This window comes from Phyllostomus hastatus, unplaced genomic scaffold, assembly GCF_019186645.2.
Source record: "Phyllostomus hastatus isolate PE091 unplaced genomic scaffold, TTU_PhHast_1.1 phas_contig_948, whole genome shotgun sequence".
Taxonomy (NCBI): Eukaryota; Metazoa; Chordata; class Mammalia; order Chiroptera; family Phyllostomidae; genus Phyllostomus; species Phyllostomus hastatus.
Genome location: NW_025333993.1, coordinates 8,906,169 through 8,922,383, shown reverse-complemented (window position 1 = coordinate 8,922,383; position 16,215 = coordinate 8,906,169). Strand labels below are relative to the sequence as shown.

At 42.1% G+C, this 16,215-nt stretch overlaps 1 protein-coding gene across 5 annotated transcripts in view; it reads left to right on the top strand.

Annotated features, from left to right (window-relative positions):
* SON (SON DNA and RNA binding protein) overlaps positions 1 to 16,215 on the top strand; it is a 32,200-nt gene that overhangs the window by 2,794 nt on the left and 13,191 nt on the right. For 3 of the 5 annotated variants that reach the window (XM_045852598.1, XM_045852599.1, XM_045852600.1), the window contains exons 2-6: positions 631 to 797; positions 3,361 to 9,315; positions 10,573 to 10,733; positions 12,670 to 12,816; positions 12,980 to 13,168. In XM_045852598.1, coding sequence (XP_045708554.1) covers positions 631 to 797; positions 3,361 to 9,315; positions 10,573 to 10,733; positions 12,670 to 12,816; positions 12,980 to 13,168 — 6,619 coding nt within the window. Of the gene's footprint in view, positions 1 to 630; positions 798 to 3,360; positions 9,316 to 10,572; positions 10,734 to 10,962; positions 12,493 to 12,669; positions 12,817 to 12,979; positions 13,169 to 13,269; positions 14,067 to 16,215 lie in introns of those variants that run through there. The other 2 variants (XM_045852601.1, XM_045852602.1) reach the window with 2 other exon arrangements.

Sequence of the window (16,215 nt, the reverse complement as noted above, 5' to 3'; positions counted from 1 at the left end):
TTACTGTTGGTAAAAATGAATTGTCACTTGTTTTACATGAATTGTTTTGGTCTCCAGATATTTAATACTAGGATTTTGAATAACTGGGCAAAATTATATAAACGTGTTTTTACTTTAAAACTTTTTGTTATTTTACTAACTGATCAGTTGAAGTCTGCTCAGAGGTTACATGTTACCCTTTTTATTTGACGTGTGTCTGTGGCTTGTTTTATATCCGTGACACTGGTGATGACTGATCCATGGACAGGTGTGGCTTTATAGTAGCTGTAGCTTCTGTCCTCTTGATAATAACTCTTCTGTCCTGAGATAAATATCCAGGTAACTGGAATTAATTTAATTCATATTTCCTGTAGTATTTTGTTTTTAGAAAAGATAAGCTTAGAAACCTGTGTCAAAGACTTTTCCTTAACTTTAAAGTTCTGAAAACTTTAATTGTAAAAAAAATAAAAGTGTACAACTATTAGTAGATAGTGTTAAGGAAGCACTACTAGTAGGAAATAGCATCTGAAAGAAATGCAAAAATGGTGAAATGTGTTAATAGGATATTTTAATCAGTTGAATTACAAATGTTAATTTATTGTATGATGTGGTAAAAAGTATTAATGAATTTTGATAACTTCTCTTCTCAAGTGGAAGGAGTGAAGGCCAGCTCAATGGTGAAACAAATACACCTATTGAAGGAAACCAGGCAGGTGATGCAGTTGCCTCTGGCAGGAGCCTACCAAATGAAGAAATAGTTCAGAAGATAGAGGAAGTGCTTTCTGGGGTCTTAGATACAGAACTACGCTGTAAACCAGGTAAGTTGGAAATAATCAGCTATTTCAAAAACTTGAAGACTTTAAAAGGGTTAGAAGTGTCTTTCTTGAATGTATGGTATTTAAGATGCTCAGTATATCTTAAACTTCAGTCAGTTTAAGTTTCAGTTTAATTGCTCTATTGAAGATTTGGACTCATTTGAAAATATGAGTGTACTTGTATTTATGAACTTGTTTGCTTTGGCGGTGGATTGACTTTATTTGATTGAGTCTTGTGCCTCAGTGCCAGGATTTTGAAAATGGGTTTTCATTTAACGATTGTTTAAATGTCCATTTTGGAAGGCACAGGAGCCTGGACCACATTCATAATGACTTTAAAGCCCTGGGAGGTTTTACTTTAAAAACTATGTATAGAGATTGCCTTGTTTTGCATCTATCCCCTCTTAAAATTGCAGCGAATACAAAGGAGTCATTTCTTGGATATGTAGCATTTTTGGAATTGATTAAATAATTGATGCTTAGAATTGAAAGTGTTAAGATCACAAAATTACAGTATTTTCATTTAATTTTGTAAAATGTGAGGTATGGCTTTCCATTATAAAAATCTTTATTTTTTTTTTAATTGTTCAAGTACAGCTTTCTGCCTTTTACTCCCATCCCACCCCCCATTATAAAAATCTCTTAAATTTAAATTTTGGTGTGGGGTATGGTAAAAAAAAAAAAAAAAAAGCAGAGACTTTAGTTATACTTAGATTCATGGTTCTAGCCCTTTTTCTTTTAAATTTATTTTTTAAGATCTTATTTATTTTTAGAGCGAGGGTAAGGGAGGGAGAGAAAGATGAATCCATTGCCTCTTGCATGTGCCCTAACTGGGACTATGCTGGCAACCCAGGCCTGTGCCCTGGCCGGGAATTGAACCTTTGGCTTTGCAGGAAGATGCCCAACTGAGCCACATGGGTCAGGGCTCTAAAATCTTTTTCTTGATGTATAGCTTCACTAACTAACAATTTGGTACATAATAAACAATTGGTAGAAAATGAATAGTTTTGCTTTGGTATAGGTCTTTTTATGTGTTGATTTTTTTCCTCTCAAAATCTTAGCCCTGGCTGGTGTGAGTGCTGGCCTATGAACCAAAGGGTGGCCAGTTTGATTCCTAGTCAGGACACATGCCTGGGTTGCAGGCCAGGTCCCCACTTGATGGGTGTGTGGGGAAGCAACACACATTGATGTTTCTCTTCCTCTCTTCCTCCCTCCCCCTCTCAAAATAAATAAACTGTTTTAAAAAATGTTAAGAGAAAAAACCTTAATGGCGTAGGTTTCTGATCAGCTTTTTCTGGGATCACAAAGGCTTATCTAACTTGATACTGGCATTAGAGTAAATCCTGTCTGGTTATAAAGTGGAATATAAGCCACTTTCTCTTTTCAGATATGCAAATAGAAATATTCTTAAGTTACATGTTAAGAGCTGTAAGACATTTCTTCCCAAAATGACTTTTTTTAAAGTAGAGTCATTAGAAAAGCTGTTTCTTAGTAATTTGACAAGATTATTGTGGGAAGGGATGATATCTTGATTAGGATGTAACAGGTGGGATAAGATAAATTCAAGCTCCATGTCGGTACTTTCTTTACATTTGTTCAGACCTTTATGTAAAAGCAATCACTAGCATTTGCTGAAAGCTTACTGTGCATTATTCAATGTACATCGTATGTTTAATCTCACCTCATCATTTAACTTCGGGAGACATGTTAGTAATTTGGCCCAGTCCTTTCACCTGTCCTTTCGACCCACTTACTGAGTGGGTGGATTGATTCAGCATCCAAAAGCAGACAGTTTATTCCAGATCCAGTGCTGTGCTGCTTTCTGTGTCAATGGGATTTATCAGTAGTCACAACAATAAATGTATTTTTTTAACAGAAGAAAATAAAAAGTTTAATACAAGCCCATGGAGAATTCATATGAGCATCAAAATTCCGTGTGTGTATATATGACAGGAATTGTAACAATTGATAATATGAAAGATTCATTTGTAAATGTAGAAGTAAATTGCTGTAATTTGAGAGCTGCAGAAAATGATTGTTTTAAATGAATTTAGTTGAAACGTTTTATTTTATTCCTCCCCAGTTGAAATATTTTAATGTAATTCTAAAAGTTTTTGTTGCAAATTAAGAACTTGATTTTAACTCAGACTTAAATATGTTTTAAAGATATTTATTTATTTTTAGAGAGGGGGGAAGGGAGGAGGAAAGGGGGGATAGAAACAGTGCGTGGTTGCCACTTTTGTGCCCCCTACTAGGGACCTGGCCCAATACAGGCATGTGCCCCAACTGGGAATTGGACCAGCAACCCTTTAGTTCTCAGGCGGACACTCAATTCATTGAGCTACACCAGCCAGGGCAACCCAGGCTTTAATTATAGAAGTATTGGGAAAGTGTTAGTCCTCAGATAATGGACTTATGAAAAACAAATTATTTGGTAACTCTTTATTTAATAGGTGTAATACTGTGGTATCTTAACATGGGATGTAAATTTTGGCTTGTACGGTTTATCTAAACCTACTTTGAGGAATTTTTTTGACCAATTAAAATTAATTACTCTTAATTTCAGACTTGAAGGAGGCCTCTAGAAAAAGTAGATGTGTGTCTGTACAAACAGATCCTACTGATGAAGTTCCCACCAAAAAGTCAAAGAAGCATAAAAAGCACAAAAATAAAAAGAAGAAAAAGAAGAAAGAAAAGGAAAAAAAGTATAAAAGACAGCCGGAAGAATCTGAATCAAAGCCGAAATCGCATCATGAAGAGAGCATGGATGTGGAATCAGATTCCTTTTTAAAGTTTGATTCTGAACCTTCAGAGATGGCACTGGAGCATCCTGTAAGAGCTTTTGGTTCATTTGAGACCAGTGAAACTCCTGCAGTTGTGCTAGAACCTCCTATAATATCAATGGAGGGATTACAGCCACATACCTTAGAAACTCTGAAGCCAGCTGCAAAAACTGCAGAACTGTCAGTTGCATCTACATCAGTAATTATGCAGTCAGAGCAGTTTGGGGCAGTAACGCTGGAACAACCCACGACAAAGATTCTGGATTCTTTTTCAACAGCACCAGTGCCTACTTCAACAGTAGTGCTAAAGTCATCTGAGCCAGTTGTAACAATGTCAGTGGAGTGTCAGATGAAGTCTGTGCTGAAATCTTTGGAGAGCACACCTCCAGAGCCATCAAAGATCATGTTAGAGCCTCCAGAAGCAAAAGTGTTAGAGCCATCAGAAACCCTTGTGGTATCGTCAGAGAAATCTACTGAGGTACTCCCTGAGCCAAGCATGTTGACGACAGTGGATTTTCCAGAGTCTTCTGCAACTGAAGTACTAAGATTGCCAGAGCAGCCTGTAGAAGTTCCATCGGAGACTGCAGATTCATCCATGACAAGATCACAGGAGTTGCTGGAGCTGCCCAAGCCCACAGCATTGGAGCTGCCGGAGTCGTCGGTGGCCTCAGCGATGGAGTTGCCGGGGCCACCTGCGACCTCCATTCCGGAGTTGCAGGGGCCCCCTGTGACTCCAGTGCTGGAGTTACCTGGGCCCTCTGCTACCCCGGTGCCAGAGTTGCCAGGGCCCCCTTCTACCCCATTGCCTGAGTTGCTAGGGCCCCCTGCGGCAGCAGTGCCTGAGTTGCCGGGGCCCTCAGTGACATCAGTGCCACAGTTGTCACAGGAATTGCCGGGGCTTCCAGCACCATCCGTGGAGTTGGAGCCATCACAGGAGGTACCAGAGCCACCTGTGATGGCACAGGAGATGCCAGGGCAGCCTGCGGAAACAGTAGCAATGGAGTTGACCGAGCAACCTGCGACGGCGACAGAGTTGGAGCAGCCTGTGGGAATGACAACGGTGGAACATCCTGGGCAGCCTGAGGTGACAACGGCAACAACGTTGCTGGGGCAGCCTGAGGCAGCGATGGTGCTGGAGTTGCCAGGGCAGCCAGTGGCAACAACAGCGCTGGAGTTGCCAGGGCAGCCTTCGGTGACTGGGGTGCCAGAGTTGCCAGGGCTGCCTTCGGCAACTAGGGCACTGGAGTTGTCTGGGCAGCCTGTGGCAACTGGGGCACTGGAGTTGCCTGGGCAGCTCATGGCAGCTGGGGCACTGGAGTTCTCGGGGCAGCCTGGGGCAGCTGGAGCACTGGAGCTTTTGGGGCAGCCTCTGGCAACAGGGGTCCTGGAGTTGCCAGGGCAGCCTGGGGCGCCAGAGTTGCCTGGGCAGCCTGTGGCAACTGTGGCGCTGGAGATCTCTGTTCAGTCTGTGGTGACAACAACGGAGCTGTCAACGATGACCGTGTCGCAGTCCCTGGAGGTGCCCTCGACGACAGCGCTGGAATCCTATAATACGGTAGCACAGGAGCTGCCTACTACACTAGTGGGGGAGACTTCTATGACAGTAGGAGTGGATCCCTTGATGGCCCAAGAATCCCATTTGTTAGCTTCTAACACCATGGAGACCCATATGTTAGCGTCCAACACCATGGACTCCCAAATGCTAGCGTCCAACACCATGGACTCCCAAATGCTAGCGTCCACCACCATGGACTCCCAGATGTTAGCGACCAGCTCCATGGACTCCCAGATGTTAGCGACCAGCTCCATGGACTCCCAGATGTTAGCGACCAGCTCCATGGACTCCCAGATGTTAGCGACCAGCTCCATGGACTCCCAGATGTTAGCGACCAGCTCCATGGACTCCCAGATGTTAGCGACCAGCTCCATGGACTCCCAGATGTTAGCGACCAGCTCCATGGACTCCCAGATGTTAGCGACCAGCACCATGGACTCCCAGATGTTAGCGACCAGCACCATGGACTCCCAGATGTTAGCGACCAGCACTATGGACTCCCAGATGTTAGCGACTAGCTCTATGGATTCCCAGATGTTAGCTTCTGGCACTATGGACTCTCAAATGTTAGCTTCTGGCACCATGGATGCCCAGATGTTAGCGTCTGGTACCATGGATGCCCAGATGTTAGCATCTAGTACCCAAGATTCTGCTATGTTGGGTTCAAAATCTCCTGATCCCTACAGGTTAGCTCAGGATCCTTACAGATTGGCTCAGGATCCCTATAGGTTGGGCCATGACCCTTACAGGCTAGGTCATGATGCCTACAGATTAGGGCAAGATGCCTATAGGTTAGGCCACGATCCCTATAGACTAACTCCTGATCCCTATAGGATGTCACCTAGACCTTATAGGATAGCACCCAGGTCTTCTTATAGGGTAGCCCCCAGGCCATATAGGTTAGCACCTAGACCCCTGATGTTAGCATCAAGACGTTCTATGATGATGTCCTATGCTGCAGAACGTTCCATGATGTCATCTTACGAGCGCTCTATGATGTCTTATGAGCGCTCTATGATGTCCCCTATGGCTGAGCGCTCTATGATGTCAGCCTATGAGCGCTCTATGATGTCAGCCTATGAGCGCTCCATGATGTCCCCTATGGCTGAGCGCTCCATGATGTCAGCTTATGAGCGCTCTATGATGTCAGCTTATGAGCGCTCCATGATGTCCCCAATGGCTGACCGGTCAATGATGTCCATGGGTGCTGACCGGTCTATGATGTCATCGTACTCTGCTGCTGACCGAACTATGATGTCGTCGTACTCTGCAGCCGACCGGACTATGATGTCATCTTACACTGCTGATCGTTCAATGATGTCTATGGCAGCTGATTCTTACACCGATTCTTATACTGATACATACACAGAGGCATATATGGTGCCACCCTTGCCTCCCGAAGAGCCTCCAACAATGCCACCATTGCCACCTGAAGAGCCACCAATGACACCACCATTGCCTCCTGAGGAACCACCAGAGGGCTCAGCAATATCCACTGAGCAGTCAGCATTAGCAGCTGAAAATACTTGGCCTACTGAGGTGCCAGCATTGCCTTCTGAAGAATCTGTGTCCCTGTCTGAACCTCCTGCGAGTCAAAGTGAGATTTCAGAGCCTTCAGTAGCTCCTGCAGATTACTCAGTGTCAGCATCAGAATCTTCAGTATTAGCACCAGAGGCTGTCATGACTGTTCCAGAGCCAGCACTGGAGCCAGAGTCTTCGGTTACATCCACACCTGTAGAGTCTGCTGCAATAGCAGAAGAGCATGAAGTTGTTCCAGAGAGGCCAGTGACTTACGTGGTATCTGAAACTCCCATAATGTCAGCTGAACCGACTATGTTAACATCAGATCCTTCTGTTATGTCAGAGACAGCAGAAACTTTTGATTCCATGAGAGCCTCGGGACATGTTGTTTCAGAGGTATCTGTGTCCCACCTGGAACCTGCAGCAACTATTCCAGAGCCATCACAGAACACTCTAGAGCTGTCAGCCATGGCTGTCTCAGAGCTGCCTTATGCGGCTGTCCCGGAGCCCCCAGCCGAGGCTGTCCCGGAGCCCCCAGCCGAGGCTGTCCTGGAGCCCCCAGCCGAGGCTGTCCCGGAGCTCCCAAATGAGGCTGTCCCTGGGCCACTGGCTTTGCCTGTCCCAGGGCTTCTGGCCGAGGCTATCCCTGGGCCACCAGCTGAGGCTGTCCCAGAGCCCCTGGCCTTGGTTGAGCCAGAGCGTGTTACCATTCCTGTGCCAGTTTCTGCCCTGGAGCCTGCTGTGCCTGTCCTGGAACCAGCAGTGTCAGTCTTTCAACCTAACATTATTTCAGAACCATCAGTTTCTGTCCAAGAATCCACAGTGATAGTCTCAGAGCCTGCTGTCATTGTCTCAGAGCAGACTCAAGCACCAACTGAGATGGCTTTAGAGTCTACGCCAGTGCTGAAGCCTAGTGTTGTAAAAGGAATAAATGTAATATCTGGTGATCAAAGTCTTGCCCCAGAGATTGACGCGCAGGAGGTTATTATGCATTCAGATGAAGGGCCACATGCTGAAGGACACCTGAAGAGTGACTCTTACGAAAGTGAACATGGTATACATAGAGACCTTGATATAAATAATCATTTAATTGCTAAAGAGATGGAACAAAACATGGTGTCTGCTGCCAGCACTGGGGCTGTTGGTGAAATTGGTGAAGAGAAAACTTTGCCCATCAATGAGACTAAACAGGGCACAGTATTGGATACCTGCTCTAGTGTTAGTGAAGCTGAGGTAGAAGGAACTCTGACTTCTACTGGTCCCCTTGTTTTTGAATCTGATACAATGGGAACGAGTAAGGGTATTGAATTTGCCACAGCATCTGCTCTCAGTTCAGTTAGTAAGTATGATGTTGAAGTATCTTTAACTAGTCAAGATACTGAACATGACATGGTGATTTCCACCAGCCCCAGTGGTGGTAGTGAGGCTGACATAGAGGGACCTTTGCCTGCTAAAGACATTCATTTTGAGTTATCATCTAATAACTTCATTTGTAATGATGCAGAAGGACCATTACCTATAAAAGAGAGTGAGCAGACATTAGCAGTTGCTCTCAGCCCTAAAGAAAGTAGTGAGGATAAAGAAGTACCTCTCCCTCCTAAAGAGACATTGCCTGAATCTGGATTTTCTGCCAATATCGATGATATTAATGAAGCAGATTTAGTGAGACCATTACTTCCTAAGGACATGGAACGTCTTGCAAGCCTCAGAGCTGGTATTGAAGGACCTGTACTTGCAAGTGAAGTTGAACGTGACAAATCTACTGCCAGTCCAGTTGTAATTAGTATACCAGAAAGAGCTTCAGAGTCGTCTTCAGAGGAAAAAGATGATTATGAAATTGTTGTAAAAGTTAAGGACACACATGAAAAAAGCAAGAAAAATAAGAACCGTGATAAAGGTGAGAAAGAGAAGAAAAGAGACTCTTCATTAAGATCTCGAAGTAAGCGGTCCAAGTCTTCTGAACACAAATCACGCAAGCGTACCAGTGAATCTCGTTCTAGGGCAAGGAAGAGGTCATCTAAGTCCAAGTCTCATCGCTCTCAAACACGTTCAAGGTCACGTTCAAGACGCAGAAGGAGGAGCAGCAGGTCAAGATCAAAATCGAGAGGAAGGCGATCCGTATCAAAAGAGAAACGCAAAAGATCTCCAAAGCACAGATCCAAGTCCAGGGAGAGAAAAAGGAAAAGATCAAGCTCCAGGGATAACAGGAAAACTGCTAGAGCTCGAAGTCGCACCCCTAGTCGGCGGAGTAGGAGTCATACCCCAAGTAGGCGAAGAAGATCTAGATCTGTGGGGAGAAGGAGCTTTAGCATCTCTCCCAGCCGCCGGAGCCGCACCCCCAGCCGGCGGAGTCGCACCCCGAGCCGGCGGAGCCGCACCCCGAGCCGAAGGAGTCGCACCCCCAGCCGAAGGAGTCGCACCCCCAGCCGTCGGAGCCGCACCCCCAGCCGACGGAGTCGCACCCCGAGCCGACGGAGCCGCACCCCGAGCCGGCGGAGAAGATCAAGGTCTGTGGTAAGAAGACGAAGCTTCAGTATATCACCAGTCAGGTTACGGCGATCACGAACACCCTTGAGAAGAAGGTTTAGCAGATCTCCCCTCCGCCGTAAACGGTCCCGGTCTTCAGAAAGAGGCAGATCACCTAAACGTCTGACAGATTTAAGTAAGTCATTTTTTAAAATTTAATGTTAGTGTAACAATGACTTAAGTCTAAGTTTTCTCTGATCTTTGAGTCAAATGGAGTATTTTGGGTTATTGGTTCAGGGTATTTCTTTTTGAATTTTATAATTACATTATTTTGTGTTTAGAAAATGCAGGGATGGATACATTTGTAATTTGAGTTAAAAAGACCTGCTTTGGAGTATAGTAGAACCAAGGTGTTTCCATACTTAAACGTCTTATTTTGCTTGAATTATCTCCCCTAACCAAAAACAAAGTAGGAAGAAGTCCTGTTAAAGATAAGGCTAGTATATGCTCAGATTGTTAATGTATGTTCAACATAAGTCCCGTTGCAAATAAGCCTAAAATTAACTGTTTCTTTTTAAAAATGTTACGTATCTTAAAATGACAGGTAGGACTATGAAATGTTTGTGAAGGTAATTTTAATTGATGTAATGGAGTGATGGAAGTGATTAGGGTATTTGGCACTTGGGGAGTTATTTACCTGGGTAGGTGATGCTGGCAAAAGAATGGAGAGTGAAATTTGTTAAAGTGATTTTAATAATTAGCTTTCCTTGAAAAAAAAAGTGCTCTAATTTCTCTTGATTTAAAGAAGGCACAGAGATGATTAAAGCTTGTTGGGTAATACCTGACTACTGACATTATTCCAGTAGTTCCAAATTGTGTTGTCTAAGGAACAAGATGCCAACAGAACAATAAGAGAGAATATATCAGTTCAGTAAAAGGTTTTTGAGTTCTTTTACTATTGAAAGCAGAGGAATAGTATGTAATTCTTGAAGTGATCACACTTCAGTAGAAGAGAGATGGGTAAAATGTGTATGTGTCTGTTTTACCAAATAGTACAACTGCCAGAAGAGCAGCGTGTTATGATTGCTGTAAATACTCCAAAGAGTGGTTTAAAATGTTAGATTAGAAGGAAAGTAATTGAAGGGCATGATAATTTTGGAAAATAGAGTAGGCTTTGACAGTTGTGTGTACATCTTAGAATGTGGCAAGGTGATCATTATAGTTGTGTGCTTTAGCTATGTTCCGAGGTATTTGAATGGGAAGCTAAAAGTGAACTTAATTCTTTAAATAGGCAGCACTCTCTTAAAATCTTTGAGCCAAGGAGTGATTTGAACACAGCTGTAGGTTATGACATAAAATTGATGTCTTGCATTTTGTTAGCATATAAAACTCTAGATAATACAAAATGTATGGCCTTTTAGGAAAACCGCTTCTTATATTTTTCCTCCTACAGATAAGGCTCAATTACTTGAAATAGCCAAAGCTAATGCAGCTGCCATGTGTGCTAAGGCTGGTGTTCCTTTACCGCCAAACCTAAAGCCTGCACCTCCACCTACAATAGAAGAGAAAGTTGCTAAAAAGTCAGGAGGAGCTACTATAGAAGAACTAACTGAGGTAAGCTAGACAGAATTTGTTTTCATTCTTAAATGGATTATTCCAGTGATGTTGACTCTGGAGCGTGCCAAAACCCGAATTGTGGGCTGAACTGATAATGGCTGGCACCGAGTGGCCAAAACCCGAAATACAGGTGTGGCAGCGGCAGAAGCTCTGTTTAGCAGGCCATTATCCGGGATGGCTAAGCTCCGCTAGCTAAAAGTTACTTCCCATTACTTTTGCTTTCCAGTTTTAGAAGCCAAACTGACTGAGGAGTGGGACGGTTCGTTTGAATGGAGGAGGTGTTGAGTGAGCAACACGCAGAAGCTCGCCTACAGTTTCGTTTCCATTCACGACGTGTTCACTGATCGCCACGAGTGTACTGCATATACGCAAAGACACAGACAATCTTCAGAAATGATCTTTTGCCACCGGAGCTTGGAAATTAATGAGAGTAGCTGGCCATTGCCTGAAAGGAACTTCTTTCGCATCAACATTTCGGGTTTTGGCTGTTTGGTACCAGCCATTGGTGATAATGGCCGGCCATTATCAGTTCTTCTCGCGGTTCGGGTTTTGGCAGTAACATATATTTTAAACACAGTTATTTTTGTTCTTAAGAATTTGATCTTTTCAATTGAGGCTTTTTTTTTTTTTTTGCTTTGTTTTATTAATGTTATTTTGTTTGTTTTCCTGGGGGGTGGGGAGTGCTGAAATACTGCTGCTAGGATCCAGAAATACCACACTGTTTCATATATTGAAACTTGCTATTGGCTAGCCTTATGCCAGCCTGCCACTGTCAATATATTCTGTCCCCCTTGGTTACAAGCTTAGTATGCTCTGTGTTTTTGGCTAAATGAGCTTTTTATCCTATTGTAATATTTTCGATTGATAATGGATGTGACAAATTCTGCTTGTAAAGAGACAAGTCCACCCAAATTTACTCTGACCTTTTTATAAAGCCAGGTAATGGAGTCTGTTCCTTTGCTTCTCAGGAAGGAATTGACTTTGCTTTGTGTGTCAGACCTCATCAGTTACACCCTCTCCATCATGCCTTATTTTCCATTCTTGAGTTCTCTTCCTTTAGGCACTCAACATTACAGGACATTTATGGAGAGATGTTACTATTTAACCCAATTGCAATGTTTCAAACCCTTTATTTTGCTATACCTTTGGGGTTCATAATGTTTCACAATCTGTTTCATCACTTAGATTTATTACAGTATGAATTACAACCTTTTTTTTTAATTTAAGGACCTAGTAAAGGCTTCTATTGCTTGCTTATTAAACCCAGATTCCTCATCCAAAACCTGTGAACACTTAGTGTTTCCCTGTGTTTTTATCCTCATCTTTAGCCCTCTTGTCCCTTCTAATAAGTTTCTTCACACTTTTTTACCACCACCTGACTAGGATCACTTTCTTTTCCTTTCCCTGCCAATCCTTGTTCTCAACTCTGAAAATCTGGCTTAGAACTCTTCAAGGAGTATTCCTTGATTCTCAAATTCTGACTGATTCTGTTCTCTCTCAAGCTTTTGTTCTCTCAGCACTTATATACTCAGTTTGTATTATATCAGTTTGCACTTGTTACTTGTGTTGCTCTGTAAAAGCGTTCCTCAATTATTTCATGTGTATGTATTCTATTTCTAAAACTAGATTGTAAGCTCCTTGAGAGCAGGGACCATGTCTTCTACCATTTCTTTTGTATTCCCTGGACAGTGCCCAGTACAGTGCTCTGCACATAGTAGGTGCTCAATAAATGTTGTTGACTGATTGACCAGCTAGAGTGTGTTTAAAAAATCGTTTATAAGCCAAATTACCTATCTATAGCCCATCATTAGTCTTGTTTTAGTTTTGAAAGTTGATTTTATGTGGTTTTCATTCTTTTAAAAAGTTACATGTTATTTTTTATCTAAAGTATAAGGTTTATCTTGTGTTTTGTTTTTTTTTTTCACTTTTTAAGAAATGCAAACAGATTGCACAGAGTAAAGAAGATGATGATGTAATAGTGAATAAGCCTCATGTTTCGGATGAAGAGGAAGAAGAACCTCCTTTTTATCATCATCCCTTTAAACTCAGTGAACCCAAACCCATTTTTTTTAATCTGAATGTGAGTATTAGTGTTTATGGATTGATAAAACAGCACAACTTATGAAACTATTTAAATAGACTCAAATAGAATTTAGTTTTTTAATTTTTGAAGTAAATACTGAGAAATGAAATTATTTTCAGACTCTTAAAAATTAATTAAGAAACTTTATTTATTTTTTAAGATTGCTGCAGCAAAGCCAACTCCTCCAAAAAGCCAGGTAACACTAACAAAAGAGTTTCCTGTGTCGTCTGGGTCTCAGCATCGGAAAAAAGAAGCAGATAGTGTTTATGGAGAGTGGGTTCCTGTAGAAAAAAACGGGGAAGAAAGCAAAGACGATGATAATGTTTTCAGCAGCAATTTGCCCTCTGAGGTAAGTAAGATGAATATTATGTATTTTTTCCTTTTTATACCTGAATCTGTCGTTTTATTGTTACTTTATATCTGATTTGGATTCTGTTTCACTCTTCTTAGGGCCGGGGTAAACGGCAGGGCCGGGTTAAACGGCAGATGAAACAACCCGCAGCTTCTCATTTGACAGTAACTCGATGCGATTCACTTTGTGGAACCAAGCCACAAAGTGAAAAGCATCGAATTGCAGAGGACAGTGTTGTCACGTCCCTCCCCAACATTGGGCCCTCCTTGCACTTGTGGGAAGGTAGCCCGAGGTACAACTATTTAGCTTCCCGTTTTGCTTCAAGGCTTTATAGTTCTAGATTTTGGTGGTAGCAAGTTTACTGGGTGGGGGGATGGAGCGGAGAGAGGCAGATCCTCAGGTTCAACACAAGACGTGGACTGGGAAGGTTGTTATAGGCTGATGTGATCATCGTGGGTACAGAGCCCATTGCCCTTTAATGATGATTTCTTCCTGTTTTCTCTGGGTTGTTTGTGAGATAGCCTTTAATTTTAATCGTTTTCCCTGTGCTACCTTGGCCATTTTGAATTCTTGTGTTTAACCTAATGCTCAGCCTTGGTGTACTCCATTTCCCTTCTCCTTCCCCCCTTTGCTACTATTGAAAGTTGGAGAAGTGGAATTCACACCTTGAAATTTTCATGAGGCTATAGTTGTATCTGTCAAAATGACGCAGTAATAACGTGTCAAAACAACCCCATTAAAATGCCATCTGGTTAAATAATGTGCTGCTAAATAATAGTGCACATGAAAACAGCAAGACTGTATATATATGTAAATATATATATATATCTGTATCTTTGTATGTATCTCTGTATCTGTACTTTTGCTGTATCTTTTAATAAACAGTTTACTTTTATTTAACTTGTTGTGCAAAATCACGCTTGGGGGATCTGGGAGGGTGGATACTTACTAGGGTGGGGGGGTGGGAGTTTTAAAAATACCATAGACTAGTCATCACCTCTTCCCCTTTGTTTCCAAAGCCCAGACATTTGTCCAAGGACCGGATTAGCTATCTGATGCCCTTACAATATGGGACTTCTCCCCACTTCTTTTCTTGCAGCTCTGGGATGTGTAGGTCAGAGAGACCTGTACTCTTCACACTGTGGGTCCGTATATTGGCCATATGATCATCTTCCACTACAGACTTCCAATATTACAACTAAATCCTGTTTTATAAGATCAGAAAGTGAACAGAACCCAAATCAGAAAACTTTTGGTAGACTTTTTTCACCCCCTTGAGCTATTCACGGATGACATTTTCACTTGTGTGTGTGTGTGTGGTTCTCTTGACCTGTAGCCTTTTAAAATGGAGCAAGTTGTGCACAATGAAGCTGGCTGGGCATGATAACTAGCCAGTGCAGCCTTGAGTCACTGCTGGTGATCGAGTGTTCTACATGGGCTCAACATCTGAAGCAAGTGATGCCACCACCAGGGAGGGGGGCAGCTGGTTTGGAGGGCAGTGTAGTGAAACCAGCTCAGTCAGGAGCTCAGTTGCTAATCCCCAGATCCAGCTAACCTGCACACCCGAACAGGGAAAGGGTAACTGATCATTGCAACTAGCTTAAATCCTGTGGGAGCTGAATACGAACCATGATAAGTGGGCTGCACAGACTTACTTAGGAATTGTGATACATAGACTTCTAATAATTTCTTGCAGATTATGCGTTCAACAGAGTTGGGAACAACTTCGTAGGAAGATTATGTGGGAAAAGTTTCCCAGTGGAATGAAGCCCTGTAAATGTTACAAAATTCCAAGGGGTTTTCCTGACAAGATAGTGACCATAACGATTTCAAGTGCTTAGTGACTTCTGATGACTTTTTTTTTGTTTTTGTTTTTTTTTGACGGTTTATGTATATGTATCTCTATATATTGATATTTGAAATTTAGTACTCAGCCAGTTTTAGTCTTAACATTGAAGGGGGCTGGGTGCCTCAGTGCTGTCATCAGAAGTGGTGGTCAGAGTTTAATTTAAAGTTGAGGGGAATTATTCCAAAGAAATCCCAGGGGGAAAGTTTAAATATTTGGGATATTCAAATTTTATAGTAAGTAAAGGAATATTTTACTAAAGCAAAAGGAAAAAACAAGCCTTCTGTTCATAAAGCCAAATAAGTGAAGCGGATCTCTCTTCTGGGATAATGTGTACAACATTTTCATATCAGACTTCTGTAAGCTAGTAACTTAGAAGATTAGATTCAATATATAGGTTGACTTCAATTTTAAGTAAAACAGTCCCAAAATTTTAGGAGAGAAGGGGATGGATAGGGTTTTGTTTTGTCTCAGGTCTCTCTACTTCTATGGAGCAGTGATATTAAACACCTAGAGGAAATGTTCACATAAAATGTTTAGTTCTAGTTACTAGACCTGTATCTTATACTGTATTTTTAAGGTAAATGTTCTGTATTTCAGTGTTTGTGGAATACTATTAGTGACATTTTATGAGAGCATTGACCCTTTGGATTCCTTAGTGGACTGAAATAAAGGCTTTATAGAGTAATGGAAAATTCTTTCGAAGTCATTATTTTAATTGAACAGTATTTTTAACTTTTTTTTAACTTACTGGTGTTTTTCACTTAAATAAATATAAATGGATTTTGTGGTTCTTTAATTTTGAGCATAAAATCATTTAGGTAAAGGTCACAGATGTGATCTCAGTTTTGCTATAACCCTTACACCCCCGATTGTCTTGCACATGAGTGCTCTCTAATACACGTGAGTGGTCAGACGTTGGATGGACCAACAGGAACCCCTTTCCTGCGGGTTCTCAGCTCCACAGATTGTGTGCCCTGCTGCCAGAGCGTCATCTTAGGAAGTAGCAGCCAGCATCGTCCACAGTGAGGATTGACTGCAGAATTGGACCACATTTGTGTGAATTGGATTTATAAGCAGTGAAATTTTAAAATGTTGGAAAACATATTTAAAAATACTCCTTGGGGCATGCATTCTTGGTAATCAAGTTAGCAAAGGCTCATTGGGCGGAGAGTGAAATGGAATCTTTGACAAGACT